Below are 21,372 nucleotides of genomic sequence, written 5' to 3'. Positions count from 1 at the left end.
GGTACACCGTTATGTACACACAGTGACAAGCATGTTGGCTGCGCATGGCGCTTGCCATTCTTAAAGGCATGGTCAGCACAAAGGAATTCATACGGTGACAGGCATCTGTGATAATATAATACAAGATACAGCTCGCATCTCCTCCCACAACTGCTAGTTCTATTCAGAACAAGACTCAGACTCAGAATCCAAATCTGAATCAGAGGTCGATTCAAAATACGGAGCCACCAGCTGTCGCACCATGGCACCAAGCGGCGCGATCAAATTACCCTTCGCCAGAGCCTTGACCACATCACCATTCCCCTCCTCCATCGCATGCTGCATTGCAGTCGCCCCATCCGAATCGACAAGGTCAACACGTATTCCCGGAACACGAAGGAGCCGTTTCACCACAGCCAAAGGGTTCCCAACCTCCGCCGACGCTCCCGCCGCGAGCATCAACGCCGTATACCCCTCGTTGTCCTGTTGGTTGATATCGACCCCTTCCATCTGAAGCAACAATCCAACCGCAGCGTCGTACGCCCAATCCGCAGCGATCATCAATGCCGTCCGTCCATCCTTATCCGTCAAATGAGGCTGCACACCCTTGGCTTGAAGCAGAAGCGGGATAACAGCTGCACCGAAGCCTGAAGCGGCCATCATCAACGCAGTCTGACCATCCTTATCCGTCTGGTTGACATCGTGGATCCCTTCCAACCCGAGCAGGTAGTGAACCATGTCCTCGTGTCCCGCTTCGGCCGCGTACATCAGCACCGTCCGACCACTGTTATCCGCCACGTTCACAGTTTCAGGACCTCCCGCCTCAACTAGCATTCGGACAATCGTCTCTCGACCTCCCTCCGCCGCGTGGATGAGTGCCGTCTTCCCGTTGTTGTCCGCTTGAGCGACGTCGAGGCCCTCAACGGCAAGTAGCTGGCGGACGACCGCCTCGCTCGGTACCACCAAGGCGCTGCCCACTGAAAGCATCAACGCAGTCTGGCCCTCGTTATCGGTGAGATTGGGGCCATGGATCCCTTCAGCCTGGAGCAGAAGCTTGACAGCTCCTTCGTTCGCTTCAAACGACGCATGCATCAGCGCCGTGCGTCCCCTGTTATCGGCGTGGTTGACGTCGTGAATCTTGTTCGTCTGGAGCAAATGCTCGACAATGGCTTCGCTCCCGCCAGCCGACGCATGCATCAAGACTGTCATCCCGTTGGCGTCCACCTGGTCAAGATCGTGGATTCCTTCAACTTGAAGCAAGTACCGGAATATGGCTTCGCTCCCCCCACTTGCCGCATACATCAGAACCGTCTCTCCCTCGTTGTCCGCCTTGTTCACGTCGTGGATTCCTTTCACGCCTAACAGGAGGTGGAAGACGGCTTCATTTCCACCAGAAGCGGCACACATCAGCGTTGTACAACCATCGTCTGCCGCGTAGTTGATGTCGTGAATGCCTTTGGCCTGCAGCAAAAGTCGAACCGAACGTTCACGTCCCCACTCCGCGGCATACATCAGTGCCGTCCAGCCGTCTTCATCCTCCTGGTTCACGTCGATCCCCTCGAACTCCAGAAGAAGCTGAACGATGTCTTCGAACCCCTGCTGTAGCGCATGCATCACAGCTGTCATCCCATCCTCGTCCGTCAAACCGACTTTGATCCCCTTCACTTGGAGTAACCGCCGGACAACCTCGACCTGCCCCATGTGCGCAGCATACATCAGCGCCGTTCTCTTTTGCTTGTCTTGCGCATTGACATCGACAGTCTTGAAAAGGCGAATGCCCGACTTTGACCGGCCACGGATGAATGTACCGACCAACTTTCTACGCTTGAAGCCGAGCAATTGGTTTAGAACGTCGAGGTGCCCATGGGTAGCGGCTAGTATAAGGGGCGTCGTACTAAATTCTCCGTCGGTAGTCTGGTTACGGTCTACAGTTGCGACAGCCGAGAGCGCGTCGAGAAGTGGGATGCCGTAGCGCGCGAGAACATGGATGGGGAGCAAGTAGTCCAACTCGTCGTCAGAATGCGGCTCGTCCGGGTCGAGATTGCAAGGGTAACGTGTACACTGTCGCAAAAACGACAGGACCACGTCGGATGTCCTGGGTTCTAATGCGCATTGACGTGCATGGTAGGCCCAATGATCGTATGAGTAGCGGAGCAGAGGACTTTTGGCCAGAAACTTGTCGAGGTCCCGCTGAGTGTGCAAGTCGGCTGCGTTCGTGGTGTTGGACGTGGTTAATCTTTCCGAAGCCACTTTGAAGATTGCGTGATGCGGATTAGGGAAGTGTCGAAGTAGCAGTGGAGCTAATGCATCCTTGGCAGTGAAATCTTGGAGCACGGGAAAGTATTTCAATTACAGAAGATGAAGGGACAAAAATGCAACACTTACGAACAAGGCGAACCAGATTAGTCGCCGTGTCTACGGTGACTAACCCGCAGAACAGGGACGATAGCGCCGATCTGAAACTCTCCATCTCTGTCTCCTCGCCGAGGGAAATGCCACCTGAAGCAGACACTGCATGTCGGAGATCGGATACGGACAGGGCTTCTTGGCCATACACTAGCCAGAGGAGAACATGCCTTGCAAGCTTGACGGCCTCGGGTGGTTGGAGCTCGATGCGCTCGAGGGCGACGCGGTACATACCCTCCAGCCCAGCAGGAAAACGATCCAGTCTCTCGTGTAGATTCTCGATCGTGAGGCACTGGGGAATAAGATCACTCTGAAGAGCCGCATGGAGGAACCTTTGATCCGGGCATCAGTAAGAGTCGTGGAACAAAAGAAAATACGTACATCCCCTCAGCCTTGTCCGAGATCTGCTTGACCAGTCGTCGTAAAAACTCGTGGTCTTTGGCGAGATGACTGAGAACGGAGTTCCGCTTCAGCTTTTCGCAGACAAGAAGTTCAAGATCCTCCATCTGGGCGCTGACTTCAAAGAAGACTGAGCCAACGAGTTCCGAGCTCAGGGAATCCAGTGGGCGGGAGCACAGGAAAAAGTTTCCTTGCAATCGGTTGACAGTGTCGATGAGGTCGAATTGGGTGGTGACGTCGGCTTCATCAACCCCATCAACCACGTAGTAGCATCTATCGAACTGCGACTCGATCAAATGCAGCAAATCGATGAGCTCCTCCTCTGTAGGTGCTGTCTTCTCGCGGTCGTGTCGCGCGTAGAGAGGTTCGATGATGTTGATGAGGAACGGGTGACGTTCTAGGTATTGCTTGAGGGCTGCTTCTAGAATCTCTTTGACAGATAAAGACTCGGTGTATCGACAATATATGACGATGACGGCGATCCTCCCATTCGCTTCCTCCTCTAGCTGTAGGAGATCATTGGCCACGTTTGACCTAAAGCAACAGATAAGGGTCAGCCTGGGTGTGTGGATTGCAACAGCGCGAAACTTACGCAAGGAGTGTCTTTCCAGCACCGGCTGACGAGAAAGCCATGAGCAAGAAGGAGACCACGAAGCAGTATAGGGCTCACGAATTCCAGTTCCCCAAAGCACGCCGCTTCTACTTCCCTTCCATTCTTCGTACAGACGGCTGCGGAGGAACCACGCCCCCGTTCCCGGCGTCCATTTCTTTCTGACGTCCTGTTGGATAGCCCGGAAGTTAACTTTGTGGGCCAGTCGATTAAGCAGACGCTGATCCCCTAGGACGATGTCAATAACTTGATTTTCGTTATCAGCCTGGGGATCCAATACATACGGCGTCCACCATGACTGCGCGTGTTCAAGGCAGGTCCATTTCCACGACGTCCTTCGCCAATGGAGTTGGCTTAGATTGGTGTCAATTGGATAGCCCAACAGGAAAAGAAAAAACGCCCACAATGGATGCCACTATTGGATCCTATATCGCCAAGGTTTGAATCGCCATAGAAGTTAAACGTTCCCCCGGTGATATTCATAGTCCTGCCAATCTCCTTGCTTCCGCGAAACGGTGAAGGTCCTTTGCTGTCCACATCGCCTAGTATATTATCAGAGACGAATCGATAGAGGCTCCAAATGCTGCAGCTAACATGCGGATGGCCCTGCTTTGGGGTTTGGGCGCTCGCCATCTCTCTGCAGACTCTCATGATCAGTACAGTCTAGGCGGAATGGCCGGGCGCAACTCACCCAAAATGACACTTTTTGCCCCATTGTTGATAGCCTCAAGAGATAACAAGAAGCGCCCAGTGTACGGACGTCTCAGAGAAGAAGAGGACACGGCGAGAATGTGGTATGCACTCAAGCGCCTCTGTCATGATCATGCATCGTGCTGTCTCCGATTCAATTTGAAAGTCCGATGGAAGGCGACTCGGAGGCATGCTCCATTCCTTTCTCGCTAGTTACGGGTCAGACGAGTGAACTATACCAGTCGTGAATATGTCCGATCCGGGTCGTTGAACGGCATTCTGAGCTTCAATCGTATCTCTAGAGAGCCCCTCGTCGATCGAAGTCCCTGATAGCAATCTCCTCACACGAGATATACCAACCCAGTTACAACGTTGACAGTTGGATATGCCTACCATTCGACTTATATGCTGAAGCTGCTGTACATCTTCTCCCTCGAGATATCACAACCAACCGACCAGCGAACGGATGCTACCCGCTCACATTATAGACGGTATCTACGGAGACAATCTATTTTACCGCTACTTCAGCTGGCGCTGGTGGCGATGGGTTTGTGAGTACCCAATGGGCTGTCCCTTTAACGTATTTTTGACTGCGGATTCTAGGGCTAGCCGCTGGAACCCTAATTAGGTTCCTGCTACCTGGCCTTTGGAATTCGAAAGGGCGAACCTTAGATGGAGGGAGAAGGCTAGTCGTACCGCAGGACGACGCTGGTCGTCAGCTCAGGTCGACAACCTACACAGTCAGGAATGACAACTTCAGCGGCTCCCAGAACTCAAGGGAGAATTTGACCCGCTCAAAACGCAGTACAATTTCCTTAAAAGGTGATTATTAGGATCTTGAACTCACCAAAATCCTCCTTTGAAAATGTAGCCTCTTGAATTTAAGTTGAATAACATCTTCGATCTGTTATTGGGTCCTTCAAAATAAGCCATCCCCAGCCGTGCTAGTTAAGCTTTCGACCGACTACCCTCGTCGCTATCTACAGCCTCCCCTGTCCAAGTGAGCGCCATATACGCCTCCAACGTCGGCGTCAACCTCGTCAACACCGTATGGAATGAAGAACGCTGTCATACAACTATCCTACTATGCTTTGAGTCTGTGAGTATCGAATTCATTGTCACGAAGACCTATATGAATTGATGAGCTGACTAGGACGACGATATGATCGGGACCAAAGCACCCTGTGTCGGCCTAGATGCGATTCATGTTGTTTTATTGGTGCATCAAACAGAAGCACTCTTTTGGTCTACATAAGTCCAATTATTTGCACACCGGTGCCAAGTGGATAGGTAAATGTTGCAATTCAACTCCGCTGTCATGATTCATGATCGCCTGACAGCGCGCTCAAGCCTCGAGGAAACAACGCTGTTGGGCGTCAACTCCTCTTGTCCTCGAACCACCACCATCTTCCCTGCCCAGTTCTGCACTGGGAGCCCTTCCCCCTTACAACGCCTAATCGCAACCCCGCCTAGCAGCGATGGGATCGGGTATCTCATTCCAGGTGAGGCAGACAGCGTTGAATCTCTCTTGGGCTGGGGCTGAACACACAGCTGTTCTCACAGAAAGATCCAGAAGGGGATCCCCCTACAGCAACGCTCGAAGATTCGAGTCAGAAGAGCGGACTATCAAAAGAGGGTGTGCAGGTACCTCGATCTGTGAACGAGGTAACGCCAGCTCCGATTGCTGAGCACTACACAGGGCACATCAATGCTACAATCGAAGGGATCGCAGAGTTCAACAGCCTCGCCGCAATCCACTGCCAAGGTAGTTAGGACCTTTCCGTACAGGAAAGAAACTCATGTCATCGCCAGGACGGTTCTACCAGCAGGGCGGTAACTGCAGCGGCAACCTCCAACATAACATCCCAGACTGCTCGCGTGAGAGAGATAATGCGCTTTCCCCTATGTGTTTCCTCTCTAAATATGACCACGGGTCTTATCCTTCATCTAGGTCGACAATAGCACTTCCTCCCATAGGGGAGGACCCCCCGGTGTCCAATTCACAGGTCAGGCTGTGATGACGGGTGGCATTGTCGCTGGAGGAAATTTAACTGTCACCAACAACCATTACCACGGACCCGCGTCCAACAGCGCCACGAACCAAGGGAACACGCAGAAGACCGTCAACTTCCACGCCATTCACCTGGAGAATGTTGAGAAGCGGACGGATGGAACCTTGGACTGGTTTACGGAATCCGAGGACTATCAGGCGTGGAAATTTGGAGGATGTCGTATCGTATGGGGAACGGGAATTCGTAAGCCTCATCCCACTTCATCTCCGCAAAGATTAGGTCCTGACGCCCGGAGATAGCTGGCGCCGGGAAGACAGTCCTCGCGTGAGTCCCTCGTCGAGCTATTGATGTATTGTGCGGATAACCCTGACATTTGCCCCCAGCTCGAGAATCATTGATGACCTTTGCCAATTCAAAGCTACTTCGACGAAGAAGATTTGCGTCGTGTTTGCTTACTGTCGATATTCGGAGCAGTTAACGGTCAAGGACATCCTCGAAGCGCTTATCAAGCAATTTATCGCCGCAGACCCCTCCCTCACAACGCTTGCCGAATCCCTCTATGAAAAGCACAGGAAACAAAAGACTAGACCGACGCAGCGAGAGTTGTTGGATCTCGTGCGGCAGATGGAAAGTAGATTCGACATCGTCTTTTATGTTATCGATGGCCTGGATGAAGCACGGGTCGAGACGCAGTTCGACCTCATCCTGGCCATCAATGCCCTTCGAGGCCAGTTTGCTCTAACTTCGCGGCCGCTGCAGACACTGCAATCGGGCCTACCGACCACCAAGTTTTACTCAGTCAAAGCGCACAAGTCCGACATTGTCCGCCTCGTGGTACAAAAGATCAAGCGCAACCCCGGTTTCTATAGTCTCCTTCAGCGGCACTCATACCTCGATGAATTGGTTCAAAGTATAGCAGACAAATCCAATGGCATGTACGTATGGTGCTGATGCTGTCTTGGCCTCGTGCTGATCATACCTTCAGGTTTCTTCACGCTGCGCTTCAAATCGAATTCGTTCAACATTGCCGCACTATCGTGAAACTGAAGGACGTGCTACAACGTTTCCCGGCGAAGATCGAGGATCTCTATGTTGAAACCATGAAGCGCATCAACGAGCAGGAGCAGCCAACAGCAGATCTCGCCAACCATGTCCTTCTCTGGCTTGTTTTCGGACAAGGGGCGCTTACCTTCCCAGACCTGCAGCACGCACTCCGTCTCACGCTTCCGGACCACGACGGCGAAGTCCACAAGCACGATCTTCTTTCCGTGTGCTGCGGCTTGGTCACTGTGGAAGAAAATACCAATCTGGTGCGCTTAGTTCGTGAGTGGGACAATTGTCGCAGTGAATTCGTTCTGATAGGTGTGTCCTCCAGACTACACGGCCCATGAGTCGCTTCCGCCTGTCCTCAAGCGATATCTTCAAGAACCACATGGCTTACTCTTCAAGGCCACAACACGAAGGCTCATCGAGTGCGGAGTCGTAGCAAACCAGAAGGGGTTCAGCCGTTGGTACTACGTCCAGGAAGGGCTTGCCCGGGAACCGCTCCTCAAATACTCCTATGACCACTGGGCCTACCACGCACGAGAAAGCATGGCGAATCCCATATATGCCGATGCAGTCCGACAATTTGTCTGCCAATGCACGTCGTTTCCATCTGTGTTCGACTCTGAGCTTGCAATCCTCTCGCCTCTTCACGTTGCGGCCCGGTACGGTTTTCACGAAATTCTCCACGCAGTGTTGATGGAGACGGCGGAGGGCAATGTGACATTGAGGACGGGCGGGGACGTTGACTTGACCGCGTTGATGCTGGCGTCAAGGCATGGACACGCAGAGACGGTGGACGCACTCCTGGGCTATTCCCGGCCATCGAGACTGAAAACAGTGTTTGGTGGTCGTGGACGACCAAGGATCCATGTTCCGAAAGACCACGTAAACCTTCGCGACGACGATGGGCGGACGGCACTCATTCACGCAGCGAGTAACGGCCGCGAGGGCACAGTTGAACGGCTCCTCGCACACAAGGACACAAAGGTCAATATCGGCGACAGCGATGGATGGACGGCACTCATTTACGCAGCGTGGAAGGGCAGCAAGCACACAGTTGAACGGCTTCTCGCACACAAAGACACAAAGGTCAATATCGCCGACGACGCAGGGCGGACGGCACTCATTCACGCAGCGTGGCAGAGCCGCGAAGGCACGGTTGAGCGGCTTCTCGCACACAAAGACACAAAGGTCAATATCGGCGACAGAGATGGATGGACGGCACTCATTTACGCAGCAGAGGGTGGCGGCGAGGGCACAGTCGCACGGCTTCTCGCCCACCAGCGCACTGATGTCAATATCACAGATGGCAAAGGGGATACCGCTCTCATTGTGGCCTCAAGACGCGGTTTTCCAGAGGTCGTCCGTCTACTTCTTCAATACAACGGGATCGACGTCAGTCGCAAAAACAAAAAGGGTCATACGGCACTCATGGTAGCCCAGGAGGAAATGAGAGATTCGTGGAAACGGGACCGATACGCTGAAGTAGTCAAGCTGCTCACCGAGTTCGAGCAACGATCGGCGAGCAGTTCAAATACATAGGGGTTGTAATTCTATAGTATCTATTCATTCATTGCGGGAAAAGACAAAAAAAAAAAAAAAACAAAGAAAAAAGCTCGTTGGCGACCGTCATGGCAGGTAGGGAAGCAAACGCGAGCAACGACGGCACGCGTAGCCAGGAGGTTCGCTCCGGCAACTTCGGTGAAGATCCAGTCAACACGGTGTTAATCAATGCAATGCTGTTCCTAAACTGTAAGACTAAGTAGATTAGCCCCAATCGCATCTCGCTTCCCCGGGTCAATGCAAGAGGATGACTGTATCCCAAACGTGGCCAACCCACTGGGCCTAACACGACTACAGTGGGTGTAGGTGATTCCAGACATCCCCGTATTCTCGATGGTCACCATCGTCCGACCGGGACCGACCCACGCTATCGTCCCATTCCGTGCCATGTATCGATTAACCAGTATCATGTATTAGACCTGATATGCGAACACTCAGAACACATTCGTTCGAGTCTAACGCTAAGGAGTAAATGCAGACTACGACCCCTTCCACACGAAATCCCTAGGATACCCATCCGACTCGACGTACTTGGACAGGGAACAATTCATCATAACTCCCTACAAACAGGAACGCATCAGTCAGCTACCTCCAGAAACAGCCCAATCAACGGAATACGAGAATAACGCACTGGAAGTTAAAGCCATGTCGTCCTTCCATATTTCAAACGCAGTGCCCGCCTCGATAACGCTGAACCGCTCAGGGACTTCGATCGTTTTCAGGCCTTGGGGGTGCCCCAACAGTTCCTTCAAGCGCTTCTCGTAGGAATTTGGGGGGTGAGCGAATTCGAGAAACAGGGCGCCCAGATTTCGAGGGGGGATGGTGGACGACATGTCGGAGGTGGTTAGGCCCCAATGAATGCGCCTTCAACCTGTTAGCTGGGAGTCTATGAGATTCGAAGTCCAATGTTAAAGGAGGATCGACGGGAAGGATTGCTTACCCGAGACAAACTCGAGGACGAGCCTGGGCCTATGGTAGACATATGGAGCAATTTGGTAACACTCCTCGTCCGCCGACTTGCGAAACAGCGACTGAAAGCCATCGATAGCCGCAAGCACGGCGTACTCCGTCTGCTTCTCCAACTCGTTCAACGGTCCATCCAACACCGCCGGTGCACTGGTCTTTGCACAGATGCCAGCGACTTTGGCCATGGTGTCTTGCCAGCTTTGAATGTGAGCTTGCCGGTGACAATGGGCATGGAGAGGTGGGTTTGGAGAGGGCGCTGGCAGTGACGGTGAGGACTTTCGGACGGATCGGTGTGCAGCTGAGGGTTGGAGGTATGCTAGCGTGCGGAGGTTGTAGATGTGTGGTGTGGTTGAGTTGGTGAGGCTCACAGCTGCCTATATGGAGGTTAATCGTCAGATGCAGGGGTAGAAACTAAGGAGAACGAGGTAGACTCACCTCATGGGATGGTGAAGACTATCTATCCCTTCTTGGTGGCATACCGCACGGCTTGGTGGGGGAAGTAGCTCTTTCCACATCCTGCACGACCTGTTGGATTTATTGTCAGTTGACATGCCTGGAGAATCGGGAATGCCGTACATAGAACAATCCGGCTGTTAAGACAGGAAGATCTTGGCGCTTTCTAGTTTTTGAATCGTGTCACTGTGACGTCGCCAAAGACACAGACAGTGCATAGTTTCGACTCGTTTTGACTATTGAACCTTGTCAAATAATGAATACATCTGTTTGTGAGCATATAGACTCAAAAGAAACAAACCTAGAAAGGGGTAAGTCTCCAGCGCGATGGCTTTGGTCCAATGAGCATTTGAAGTGTATCGATTGAAAGCGGTCGGGGCTCTGGCACTTTGAGGGAGACTTTAGGCATTGTAGTGGTCACAGAGGACGCTGGTGAACGTGGATGGTGATGAGGAAAGAATGAAAAACGAAACGGTGGGTGTGGGTGGGACTCGAATCAACCGATCAACCGCGCCGCGCTTCGGAACCCAATCCAACCTCAGCCCCATCTTGTCCTTTAACCAACGTTTCGACCAACCTCCCTTGACGATTCTACCTGTCATTATTCACTGCACCAGCTAGGAGATCCGAGACAAAGGATGTATGATTTTGAGCGCAGAGAAGCCGCCTGATTCTCTCTTTCGACTAACCGATTTCACTCCAACGAGCCCAGCCCCAGTCTTCCCTTGCCTCGCCCTTATCCTCGCGTCGAGGAGATGCCTGCTGGGGATTTTCGACGGTAAGCAGCTCATTCACCAGTATGGAGACTTGAGAATTTACTGACTATGTATCAATGCAGACTCAAACCTACCGGCCGAGCTACATTTCTCCCTTTCCAAATTCCGGTTAAAGCCCTCGACGAGCCGCCAGCCAAACCCTTCAAAACCAACCAGTCCCATCCATCCCTCGAAGCCGACGCCATGTCGGAACAAGTCCAATCGCATTCATTTTACCTCGCCGTTCATCGGCTCTCTCAAGTCTATCCCGAGTCCTGACCACACAGCACCGAGCGTGAAGGACGACTCTCGTCAACATCGACGTCTACTAGAGGGATAATCGAGTTCAGAAGGAATCTGCAGTCGACGATAGGAGAGGAGTAGTCGATTCTTATGACTACACACACAGTCGGCGGTCGCTCGCACGACGACCGGTATGCGGGAAGGCACGTAGACGGTAGCGATGTTGGGGTCGGTCAGAAACTTTGAAAAGCACATGGGGTACGTTCCCTGATTCTCCATAGGTATTTTCGCTAACTAAATCCTCATTCAGTAGGCCCCATGACCATCACCTTAGAGAATTCATTCCACCAAGCATCGCCATATGCGCTCTTACCAATCGACCCATCGCACGATTTCTCTTCGCATGCACAACTTACCACCTCGCCTTGAGCACTGAGACACGCTCTTGCGGCACGAGGTGGTCATCCACCGGAGGGACAGATGAACTTGAGTGAACCATACCCGGTTTTAGGCCCAGCTACGCAAATTCACAACGGTCGCGCTCCCTGCAAGTACAACAGGGCAACGCTACGACCTGGGCGGGGTCGAGCATAGCTTTGGAGTGGGTCATCCAGCCCGTCGGTCAGAGATACTGTCGCTCACTTCTTGTTCCCTGCCAGATTGTAGAGATCTCCTCAATTTCATTCGCTTCCACTTCACACCACCCCTCGCCGTAGCCGAGGGATGACTCGGAATTTATGCTGGCGAGTCGACCCTTTTTCAGGTGGGTTTTGTTACTGATATGTACCAGGACTCGTGTACTGAGCGCCAGCTATCCTGACAGACGAGTATCCACTCGTTGGCAAGCTCAGCGACTGGATTCATTCGGCCCCACTTTCGTTCTTGAAGAATTAGGACGTCTTGTCTCGTAGTTAGAGATACCCAATCGAAATTCACAATACCCTCGAGGGTCGAAGACGAATGAAATGCCGGGAGTTCCAGGGTGATTGAGAAGGCCATCAGGTCGGATGATATTGCTGGACTGGTGTGCTGAAGGGTACCGTGTACGTTCGGTCCTGAACCATTGCCAAAGGCATGGAGACCCCGTCCGATACAAGCTAGCCTCATCTAGCGCTGTGACAGAAGTTCAAACGAACGCTGCGTTGCTTCACGGAAGCTTACCAGTAGGCGTATTGGTATTTTGGAGTACATGTTCGAAGTATTTTGGAGTACATGTTCGAAGAATACCTATAATATTACCGAATAAACAGAATTAAGATAGTAAATACATGTCGTATGTCGTGATCAATGAGCAATAGTCGTAATAATGTGCGTAAATCAAGACCGTCGCTCGAACTCTGTGAGCATCTTGACGATAGCCTCGTAGTCCCCCGCTGTTCCAGTCCGATATCGCTCTGGTTTTCCCTTCCGAGCTACCGCCAGCGCTGTTTGACCCTTTTTATTCTTGTGATGGACATTGATCCCTTGGTGTTGGAGGAGCAGAGAGACAGCCTCCGAGCGCCCATCCCTTGCGGCTAAAATCAGGGCAGTATCCCCATCTTTGCGGGCAGCGTTGGCGTCAATCTCGCTGTGCCCAAGGAAGAGCGCTAGCAACTTCTGCCGCAATTTCTGGTCCCACTGAGAGTACCAGTGTGGACGGTACCATTCAGGCATACTCAGCCCAGGGTTCAATGCGTGCATCAGTGCTGTTTCGCCGTCGTTGTTGGCGAGATTGACCTGGGTGTCCTTGTGCGCGAGCAGGCGCTGAACGGTGCCCTCGTGGCCATTGAGCGACGCATACATCAATGCCGGCCAGCCGTTGTTGTTGGCGAGATTGACCTGGGTGTCCTTGTGCGCGAGCAGGCGCTGAACGGTGCCCTCGCGGCCATTTTCTGACGCGAGCATCAATGCCGTCTGGCCAAAGTTGCCAGTGAGATTGACCTGGGTGTCCTCCTGCGCGAGCAGGCGCTGAACGGAGCCCTCGTGGCCATAGCGCGACGCTAACATCAATGCCGTTTCGCCGTTGTGTGTGGCGAGATTGACCTGGGTGTCCTTGTGCGCGAGCAGGCGCTGAACGGTGCCCCTCGTGGCCATTTTCCGACGCGAGCATCAGTCCCGTCCCGCCATCGTTGTCGTTGTCAGCGAGATTGACTTGGGTGTCCTTGTGCGCGAGCAGGCACTGAACGGTGCCCTCGTGGCCATTTTCCGACGCGAGCATCAATGCTGTTTGGCTGTAGTTGTCGGCGAGATTGACCTGGGTGTCCTTGTGCGCGAGCAGGCGCTGAACGGTGCCCTCGTGGCCTTTGATCGACGCGAACATCAATGCCGTCCGGCCGTATTTGTTGGTGAGATTGACACGGGTGTCCTTGTGAGCGAGCAGGCGCTGAACGGTGCCCTCGTGGCCATTTTTCGACGCGACCATCAATGCCGTCCAGCCGTCGTTGTTGGGTGAAATTGACACGGGTGTCCTTGTGAGCGAGCAGGCGCTGAACGATGCCCTTGTGGGCCATTTTCCGACGCGAGCATCAATGCCGTCCGGCCGTATTTGTTGGTGAGATTGACACGGGTGTCCTTGTGCGCGAGTAGGCGCCGAACAGTGCCCTCGTGGTCATAGCGCGACGCGAGCATCAATGCCGTCCAGCCGTCGTTGCTAGCGGCATTTGACCCGGGTGTCCTTGTGTTCGAGCAGATCTTGAACGGTGCCCGCATGGCCATAGAGCGACGCGAGCATCAGTCCCGTCCCGCCATCGTTGTCGTTGTCAGCGAGATTGACTTGGGTGACCTCGTGAGCGAGCAGGCGCTGCACGGTGCCTTCGTGGCCATTTTCCGATGCGAGCATAAATGCCGTCCTGCCATAGTCGTCGGCGAGATTGACCTGGGTGTCCTTGTGCGCGAGCAGGCGCTGAACGGTGCCCTCGTGGTCATTTTTCGACGCGAGCATCAATGCCGTCTGGCCATATTTGTTGGCGAGATTGACCTGGGTGTCCTTGTGTTTGAGCAGGCGCTGAACGGTGCCCTCATGGCCCTCTTTCGAGGCAAACATGAGAGCCGTCATCCCCTTGCTATCTTGAAGATTAAGCTGTCGCAGTAATAGGTGACTCCCTAATCGTCCTTCGCCACTTAATGTCGACCACAACATGGAACTTCGAGTGTATCGCAGCAGTGCATCGACGACTTCTACATGGCCGTGCTCCGAGGCTAGCATCAACGGGGTGGCCTTTCTTGGTCCACACGTGCGCAGCGTCACCTTTCCTCCTGCGATTTGGAGAACTTCGTCGAGAATACTATGAAAGCCGTGTCGGGCCACAACATGAAGGGGGGACAGGAATGTGAGTTTATAAGAATACGGATCCTCCTCTGGGAACGATTTGCATCGGCGGACAAAGGCGAGCACCTTATCACGCAATGCTGGATTCGTCATGCACTCCCGTGCGTGATAGGCCCAGTGGTCGTAGGAGTATTTCAGAAGCCGGTGTCCTTTGAGTGCATTGCCGAGGGCGCCTTTTGTTTTCATACCCGCTGAGTTGTCGACGATGCCACAGTCAACGAGGCGTTGCGCGGCTACGGCAAAGAGAATGCCGTGGGGGTCTGGGATATAGTCCTTGAGGATTGGCGCGAGAGCATCTTGAGCGGTGAAGTCTGAGCAATATAGTCATTAGAGATGGTCGATGAGGATGTTGAAATACTCACGGACTAGGCGGACAAGATCCGTCTCAGTCTCTACGGCAACCAGTCCACAGCATATCGACACAAGGGCTTCCTTATCAACCCCACCAGGGTAGTCAGGAAGAGTAAGACTGAGGGCATATTGCAGGTTAGGGAACGAAAGCGCTTCTCGTCCGAAAACGAGCCATAGAAGCACATGTTTGGCGAGCCTGGCGTGTTGTTCCTGCTGGCCACTGATACGCTCTAATGCTTGGGAGTATATGTCATGAAGGTTCGCCGGCAATCTATCCAGCGCCTGTTGCAGTTCCAAGATGCTGAGGCAGTGTTGGACCATTTCAATCTGCAGCGCCGCAATAAGGAACCTGAAGGGACGATCAGCGAGGATATGCAATTTAGTCAAGGAAATCACTTACATCCCCTTCGATTTCTCCGAAATGCGTCGGACCAGTTCATCTTGGAAGGAATGCTCCTTCAGAAGCCGCTGGAACCCAGGGTTCCGGTCGACCACGCCGAGGATGAGGAGGCCAATGTCGAAATGGTTGGCGGTGACTGGGTAGAACCTGGTAGTTGGCAGCGCTGCTTCAAGCCTTTTCAACGGCCGCGACGTCAATGCAAACCGGCCACGAAGGGTCTTGATCGCTTTGATCAGGTCGAACTGGGTGTCGACCACCGCCTCGTCCAGTCCGTCGATCACATAGAACCCAATGTCGAATCGCTCCTCGAATCGGCGCAATAGCTCCAAGAGTTCTTCTTGAGTGGGACGGGTTTCCTTCTCTTTGTGCAGCGAATACAGGGGCTTGACGAGGTCTGCAAGGGATGGGTCGGTTTTGAGGAATTGCTTCACGAGTGATTCGAGGATATCCTTGACGCTCAATTGAGCGGAATATCGGCAGTAGGCGAATACTACGCAAATCTTCTGGTGAGAAGTTCGTTGCAGTTGCTGAAGGTCGTGAATGGTCCTCGCACTGGCGACATTGTTAGCACACTCTTCGATTGGACACCTACGAACTACTTACGCAAGGATCGTTTTCCCGGCCCCGGCTGCGGCAATAGGATAAGCGTCATACCGCCGAAGAAATCTATGCGACCTACGAATGCCTGTGCCCCAAAGGACGCGATGTTTTCCGGCTTTCCAGTCAAGATAGTCCTCCGAGTCGGTGAACCAAGCAAGTGTTCCATTGGTCCATTTCTCGTAATTGTGCTGTTGAATCAGGTGGAAGTTGGCGCTATCCGCAAACCAGTCCAGCAATTCCTGGCTCGTTATCTTCGGCCCTTCACCCTTGGATCCCACTGGAAGAAATTTAGTCAACAGTAACCCTACTGACTGTTGGAAGCACTTGCCGTTGACAGCGTCCTTGGGCGTATTATAGATATTGAGGCTGACGGTTCCTCCTGTGATGACGTTTCCCCCAGCGATGACGGGGGCACCGGTAATTTTGGAGCCGCTGGCAATCGTGCACTCCTGCGTTATTTACAAGGGGAGCACGCGTGAGGATATCGTGGATAGCTTCGGCCCGAGCGGCCTCCGTCTGGACCAAGCGAGCAGTTAGAGTCGGCCCTCGACAATATAGAACTAAAACGGGGCCGTACCATGTTACCGTCCAACTGGGTGTCATTTGCCGCTCGAAATGGAGCGCTCCTGCCTGACCTCAAGACCCTACGATACGGCGATGGAATAAGTTACAAATCATTACGAGTCCGTTAGGAGTCGTTTCTATGCGGCTCGAAAAACGAGACTTCATTTAGGCCTTAATTTCGAGGATTTGATGGACAGGTTTTGATGGCTTCTTTACTTCTTTTTTTCATCTAACGTTGTGGTGCCTTCTGTGTTGTGCTTTAATGAGACTTCATTTTAGCATTGATCTTGGGCGCTTCTCTTGATTTCATTGATGGGTGCGCTGACAGGTGTCAGTCTAGGGTGCTTTTTCGAGCAGGAGACTTGATTAAAGCTTTAATTTTTAATACTGTTTATAGTTTCAAATAGGACTGGGTGTCCTCAACTCCAGGTTCAGCTAGCCCTATGACGGAATTAAGTGCAGTTCGTTATTTTCTACCAGCACTAGTTGTGACGTCATTCCAAGGGTATAAAATAGGGGAAAAATAGGAGTTCTCATTCCATTTACGACTGGCCGGTCTCCGAGGCCCGTTTTGATGGCATCACGCTTGTCATCAAAGCGTCCGGAATTTGCCTGGTTGGGGGTTCAATTCGTGCTCGAGCCATTTATATTCATGATAAGCAGACAGTAGACCCCGGTTGGATAGCTGTAACTTGTTAGTTTAAATTCAGTGGGTATCAGGATATATTTAGGTATTTCATGTTACTTAAACTGAAAACTATAATAGAACTATAATCAACAAAATATGTGATCTGGGCACTATTGGTCCATTCTGGACCCTGGTGCGAGCGCGAGCGCACTGAAGGTGTGCGCCAGCGAGCACCCTTAGCTTATGCCACCATACTTCAGTCTTCAGAGACGGACTCGTAACCTGCCATGAGCCTGCGAACTGGCCCATAAAACAAGTTATTACCGATGACCCATACGTACCCCGAACTGATCTACCAAGGAACTCGTTGAACAACCTGATACACGTGTCTTCGCATCATCGTCCTGCATGCGTGTCAGCCCTCGCGTTCAGATTCTTAGGTTCAAATAAACACACGAACCTGAACAAACGTAGCTCGCTGTTTGCCTTTGTCCAGAATGGGGGCTACTTCCTCTAGGGGTTTGGAAGGGATCTCTTCGGCCTCGTTCTAATCGTTCCAAGCTGGTTAGGTTATCAAGAGAATCAGCGGCGGTTCCACCCACCTGAAACGATGCAGCTTTGCTTGACTGGCCGCCGCTATTCAAGCTGGGTGTATGTTCCTCCGGGAGCGTTGAAGCGTCTCCTTGAGGCTCGTTCTGACCGGTGCCCGGTGCATCAGGACCAGCACTCGGTACGGATGAAGACACAATCAGTGGTAACTTGACTCACCTGAAGTGACGTAGCCTGGCTCTGCTGCCCACTGTTATTCAAACTTGATGTACGATCCTCTGGGAGGGTGGAAGGGCCCTGTCCAGGGCCGTACTGCGCAGACATGGGTCATCGACCAGAAGGGGGACCAGCGCAGGCGCAACTCACGACAAACGGCACAAATGAGACGCCTTGACCCATGGAAGCGACGAGTTCCTGCTAGTCGCAGTTAATTTGAGATTGAAAAACTGTTCGAAAGCGTGGAAGTTTTGAAGGAAGGGGGGAATGGGGAGATGGGGAGATGGTTGATCGATAACAAGAGGGATTTGGCGCCCAACAGCGTTGCATCCTCGAGGTTCAGGCCACGTAGTCAGGTGATCTTGACATGAAAGCGGAGACCAATATGTTTCCCATCCACAAAGCCGGGTCTCAATTTCCTGGGATGAAAGAACAGAGAAGAGATGCGAGTGAGTGGGTGGCTTGAATCTTGCTATTAGACCAAGAAAGAATGAGGAACCTGAAGGGATGGCGAATCAACGTCCAACCTTCCGTTCGAGACGAACCCGGATATTCTCGTTGTTGCAACTTGGCAGGAGAAAGCCCGGCGGCGAAGGCTGCGGCGTTCACCATCCAAGTTGCAGCCAACCTATGTAGATGGAATTAGCTTGACGAATAGGGTCGTTAAGCTGGGAATCGCACACCGTTCGCCGCCGTTCGACCGTTCAAAATACTTCATTGATATTCAGCGGTTCGGATTCGAAGAACGAAGGGACCGAGTAATGATTGGTCGTCCGTTGGTCTTCGAGCACGCATGATATATTTCCTGAATGGCGCCCTGCAGCTCTGGTCTTGGTGAATGCATGACAAGAACGAAAAAAGAAAAGACGCGTCTGCGATTCGAAACCACGGGACACCGGATCAACTCAACCCGTCCTCCCGCGCCTCGCTTGCCAACGCCAAGCCGAGTCCGCCCAAGCCTGAACCACGACCACGACGACCACGATTCCAAGCGCCCTCAGCTTCCTTTCAAAACTCTACCCAATCGACTGAAAACAACGAGCGACGACCGACTAGTGAATACATGAAGGAGAAAGCACCAAAGACGACGAGCAGAGCGGCGCGTTATGGCACTCCCGACCAAAGGACGCGTTATAATCGAGACGACGTTTGGAGAGATTGATATTGAACTTTGGGCAAAGGTATGTTCTTTACTTTGATTTGGTGTCCTTATTACGGCTGTCTCTTGGACCCGGTGACTGTCACCCAGCTGCAAACAGAGCCTTCTCGACTCGACGAAGAAGTCGAGATGTCCAGGACAGTCTCCCTCCCATCCAGCTTAGAAATGGGATTCTGCTTGAAGAGAACCCAGTTCTCAGCCAACCGTTTTATCCCTGACTTTATTTGAAGTTCAATGGATAAAAATCTAACCGACCTTTCGTAGGAAACGCTGAAAGCATGCCGAAACTTTATAGCACTCGCTCTGGAGGGTCCGAAAGTGTCTCGTCTTCCCATAACCGTTCAGCTTATACTCATGTTGTCGGTGGATAGGGTACTATGACGGTGTCATCTTTCACCGGTGAGCGTCTCATTACCTCGGCTCTGCCCTACTATACTCTGCTCGAGGAACTACGAAAGCTGATAGGCGACCCTGGTCTGTAGGATCGTACCTGGATTCCTGGCGCAAATGGGTGACAGAACTGGAACGGGGAACGGTGGAGAGTCGTTCTACGGCGGTACGTCCCACTCATCCTTCCCATTACCTTCTATCCTCACAGGATTCCTTTCTGCTTGGCCTGCGAACGAACCACACACCAATCCTCGTCTTGCAACTACACACACGTCTATCCGCCTACCGAAACACCGCGACAATCTCCACCGACGCCCGCTAAACAGAACCATTCGAAGATGAGATTCACCCCCGACTACGGTACACCCACCGAGGTCTCGTAGGGATGGCCAACAACGGGGCGAGACATTCCAACGATTCGTAATTCTTCATCACTCTCGGTGCGTATCTCCAGTATACTAATGTACTCTTTCTGTGGAGGCAAGACATACTGACGTTAGAAATACAGATCGAGCAGACGAATTGCACGGCAAACATACGTTGTTCGGACGGGTAGGGGGTGATACTATCTACAGTGCGTACACCTCATTCTTTGTTCATTCGGTCTCTCTTTCTCGCTTGTTTCCCTTTCGTTCTTTTCTTCGCGCTTGGGTTCCCCTTCGTTCGCTTCTTCTCGCTCGGTGCTGCATACTGACAAACCTTTGCTTGACCATGGTAGATGTGATAAAACTCTCAGAACTGGGTACGCATTCCTCTCTTTGAACTGTCACGGAAGATGGCTGAAACGTATTCGCGTTTGGGATGCAGGGTTGGACAAGAACAGTCGACCGGTGTAGTATGTCCCTCCTCTTGCTCTGAAGGCTATCACTATCCTGATGTCTAACCACCCAACCTACCTCCCCCACCACTACAGCGCCTACCCAACACTACACCACTTACCCACCCACCCACCAACTGCTGTATGCAGCCCACCAAAAATAAAATCCATCAAACTCGTCGACAACCCCTTTGACGATATCATCTCGCGTATAACTGCAGCTGAGCGACGCGCGCAGCAGAGGGCTAGAGAGGAGGCGCAGAGGGCGCGGGAGGAGGTTAGGAGGCAAGGGCTAAGAATAAGAAGTACGTGTTTAGTATTCTCGATTTTCGTTCTGTGGTCTTATGCCCTGCACTGACCATGGTTGGCGTTTTCGTGGACTTACGATTAGGCTTTCGCGGATCGTCGTCTTCGCTTGCGGTTAAGCAAGCTCGGACTGAAGGAGAGGCTAACGAATACCTTCAAGATGGGACTCAAACACCGTGCCGCGTCTAACTGCGATGTGGTTGTACATAGTTCTGGTAAGCCCTAAGTTCCGAGTGATCGAAGAATATCATTCGATGACCCTCGTTCCTGGCTATCTGCCGAAGTCATTTCCTGGACCTTGCGGGTAGTATACACCTCATTTGTCGATATGGAGACTCGAAAGCTAATTGCCTTTGTTTAGGCAGTCTCCTTGACTTGCGTCCACGCCTCCATCACATGAGCCCCCACCAAAATTACAAGGGATAGAAGATCAACGAAAGCTGACGTCTTCCCAGCATGAAAGCGCCGTCCAGAGTGAGGGCTGGAGTTGGGTTGACCATGGCCGAACTGGCTCCGGATAAAGCCAACGCTGGAGGGTCCAGGAACCGGACGAAGCTGCCAGCCGAACGCAGATGAAAATAGATGTCAGGTGCGCTATCTAGATCTTGGAGCTGAGCTGCCGTTGTTCACTTCGCATTCCTCCTATTTACCTCTCCCCGCCATCCGACAATCTACTCGTTTCGACCTTCGCCCTCCTCGAATCCTTCAGCACTACTTGTCGCTCTTCGGGAGGCACAAAGCGCTGTATGACTACCTGCGATACAAGTGAGGGTCGAGGACGAATCGCTTTTCGATGGCTCCGTGGTCAACGCAGAGGGTAGTCGAGAATGGTTCTAGCAAAGAGGCAACCGGCGCCGTCGGTGGGTTTAGGTGGTGCGGAGGCGTGACTAGAGTGGTCACTGACCGAACACCTGCGTTTGTAGCTGAAGCTGAGATCGTAGATAGAACACAATGAGAATGCT

General features: G+C 52.5%; 8 protein-coding genes across 8 annotated transcripts; 2 read left to right on the top strand and 6 right to left on the bottom strand.

Annotated features, from left to right (window-relative positions):
- Nucleotides 1-159: 159 nt before the first annotated feature.
- Nucleotides 160-4,181, bottom strand: CC1G_05953 (ankyrin repeat domain-containing protein 50; the record flags this gene model as incomplete). Its single annotated transcript, XM_001831802.2, has 9 exons — nt 4,086-4,181; nt 3,989-4,031; nt 3,799-3,936; nt 3,679-3,747; nt 3,455-3,622; nt 3,377-3,401; nt 2,767-3,318; nt 2,365-2,717; nt 160-2,303 (listed from the first exon to the last, which is right to left on the bottom strand). Exons 1-9 carry the CDS (start codon nt 4,107-4,109, stop codon nt 160-162), a joined length of 3,516 nt encoding a protein of 1,171 aa, XP_001831854.2. The 5' UTR covers nt 4,110-4,181.
- Nucleotides 4,182-5,562: 1,381 nt separating this feature from the next.
- CC1G_05952 (ankyrin repeat and death domain-containing protein 1A) lies at nt 5,563-8,685 on the top strand (the record flags this gene model as incomplete). Its single annotated transcript, XM_001831801.2, has 7 exons — nt 5,563-5,586; nt 5,648-5,749; nt 6,036-6,339; nt 6,396-6,420; nt 6,480-7,031; nt 7,082-7,419; nt 7,472-8,685. 7 exons carry the CDS (start codon nt 5,563-5,565, stop codon nt 8,683-8,685), a joined length of 2,559 nt encoding a protein of 852 aa, XP_001831853.2.
- A 525-nt stretch (nt 8,686-9,210) lies between these two features.
- Nucleotides 9,211-9,539, bottom strand: CC1G_05951 (hypothetical protein; the record flags this gene model as incomplete). The annotated part of the gene is made up of 2 exons (XM_001831800.2): nt 9,211-9,266; nt 9,338-9,539. The coding sequence occupies 2 exons, from the start codon at nt 9,537-9,539 to the stop codon at nt 9,211-9,213; spliced, it is 258 nt and encodes an 85-aa protein (XP_001831852.2).
- A 75-nt stretch (nt 9,540-9,614) lies between these two features.
- On the bottom strand, nt 9,615-10,223 carry CC1G_05950 (hypothetical protein; the record flags this gene model as incomplete). The annotated part of the gene is made up of 2 exons (XM_001831799.2): nt 9,615-10,046; nt 10,152-10,223. The coding sequence occupies 2 exons, from the start codon at nt 10,221-10,223 to the stop codon at nt 9,615-9,617; spliced, it is 504 nt and encodes a 167-aa protein (XP_001831851.2).
- A 303-nt stretch (nt 10,224-10,526) lies between these two features.
- Nucleotides 10,527-11,086, bottom strand: CC1G_14914 (hypothetical protein; the record flags this gene model as incomplete). The annotated part of the gene is made up of 3 exons (XM_002910890.1): nt 10,527-10,720; nt 10,815-10,947; nt 10,976-11,086. The coding sequence occupies 3 exons, from the start codon at nt 11,084-11,086 to the stop codon at nt 10,527-10,529; spliced, it is 438 nt and encodes a 145-aa protein (XP_002910936.1).
- Nucleotides 11,087-11,882: 796 nt separating this feature from the next.
- CC1G_05949 (ankrin repeat containing protein) lies at nt 11,883-13,524 on the bottom strand (the record flags this gene model as incomplete). Its single annotated transcript, XM_001831798.2, has 4 exons — nt 11,883-12,225; nt 12,285-12,350; nt 12,448-13,102; nt 13,146-13,524. 4 exons carry the CDS (start codon nt 13,522-13,524, stop codon nt 11,883-11,885), a joined length of 1,443 nt encoding a protein of 480 aa, XP_001831850.2.
- Nucleotides 13,525-13,752: 228 nt separating this feature from the next.
- CC1G_05948 (ankyrin repeat containing protein) lies at nt 13,753-16,361 on the bottom strand (the record flags this gene model as incomplete). The annotated part of the gene is made up of 6 exons (XM_001831797.2): nt 13,753-14,741; nt 14,793-15,130; nt 15,182-15,733; nt 15,785-15,809; nt 15,861-16,213; nt 16,255-16,361. 6 exons carry the CDS (start codon nt 16,359-16,361, stop codon nt 13,753-13,755), a joined length of 2,364 nt encoding a protein of 787 aa, XP_001831849.2.
- A 2,483-nt stretch (nt 16,362-18,844) lies between these two features.
- Nucleotides 18,845-20,836, top strand: CC1G_05946 (hypothetical protein; the record flags this gene model as incomplete). Its single annotated transcript, XM_001831795.2, has 11 exons — nt 18,845-18,919; nt 19,162-19,207; nt 19,269-19,296; nt 19,380-19,453; nt 19,496-19,540; nt 19,796-19,861; nt 20,006-20,029; nt 20,095-20,122; nt 20,201-20,381; nt 20,496-20,625; nt 20,772-20,836. The coding sequence occupies 11 exons, from the start codon at nt 18,845-18,847 to the stop codon at nt 20,834-20,836; spliced, it is 762 nt and encodes a 253-aa protein (XP_001831847.2).
- Between the last annotated feature and the right edge of the window lie 536 nt (nt 20,837-21,372).

This window comes from Coprinopsis cinerea (assembly GCF_000182895.1).
Source record: "Coprinopsis cinerea okayama7#130 chromosome 7 map unlocalized cont3.7, whole genome shotgun sequence".
Classification (NCBI taxonomy): domain Eukaryota; kingdom Fungi; phylum Basidiomycota; class Agaricomycetes; order Agaricales; family Psathyrellaceae; genus Coprinopsis; species Coprinopsis cinerea.
Note: the sequence above shows the minus strand (reverse complement) of the source record. Positions and strands in the feature narration are given on the sequence as shown.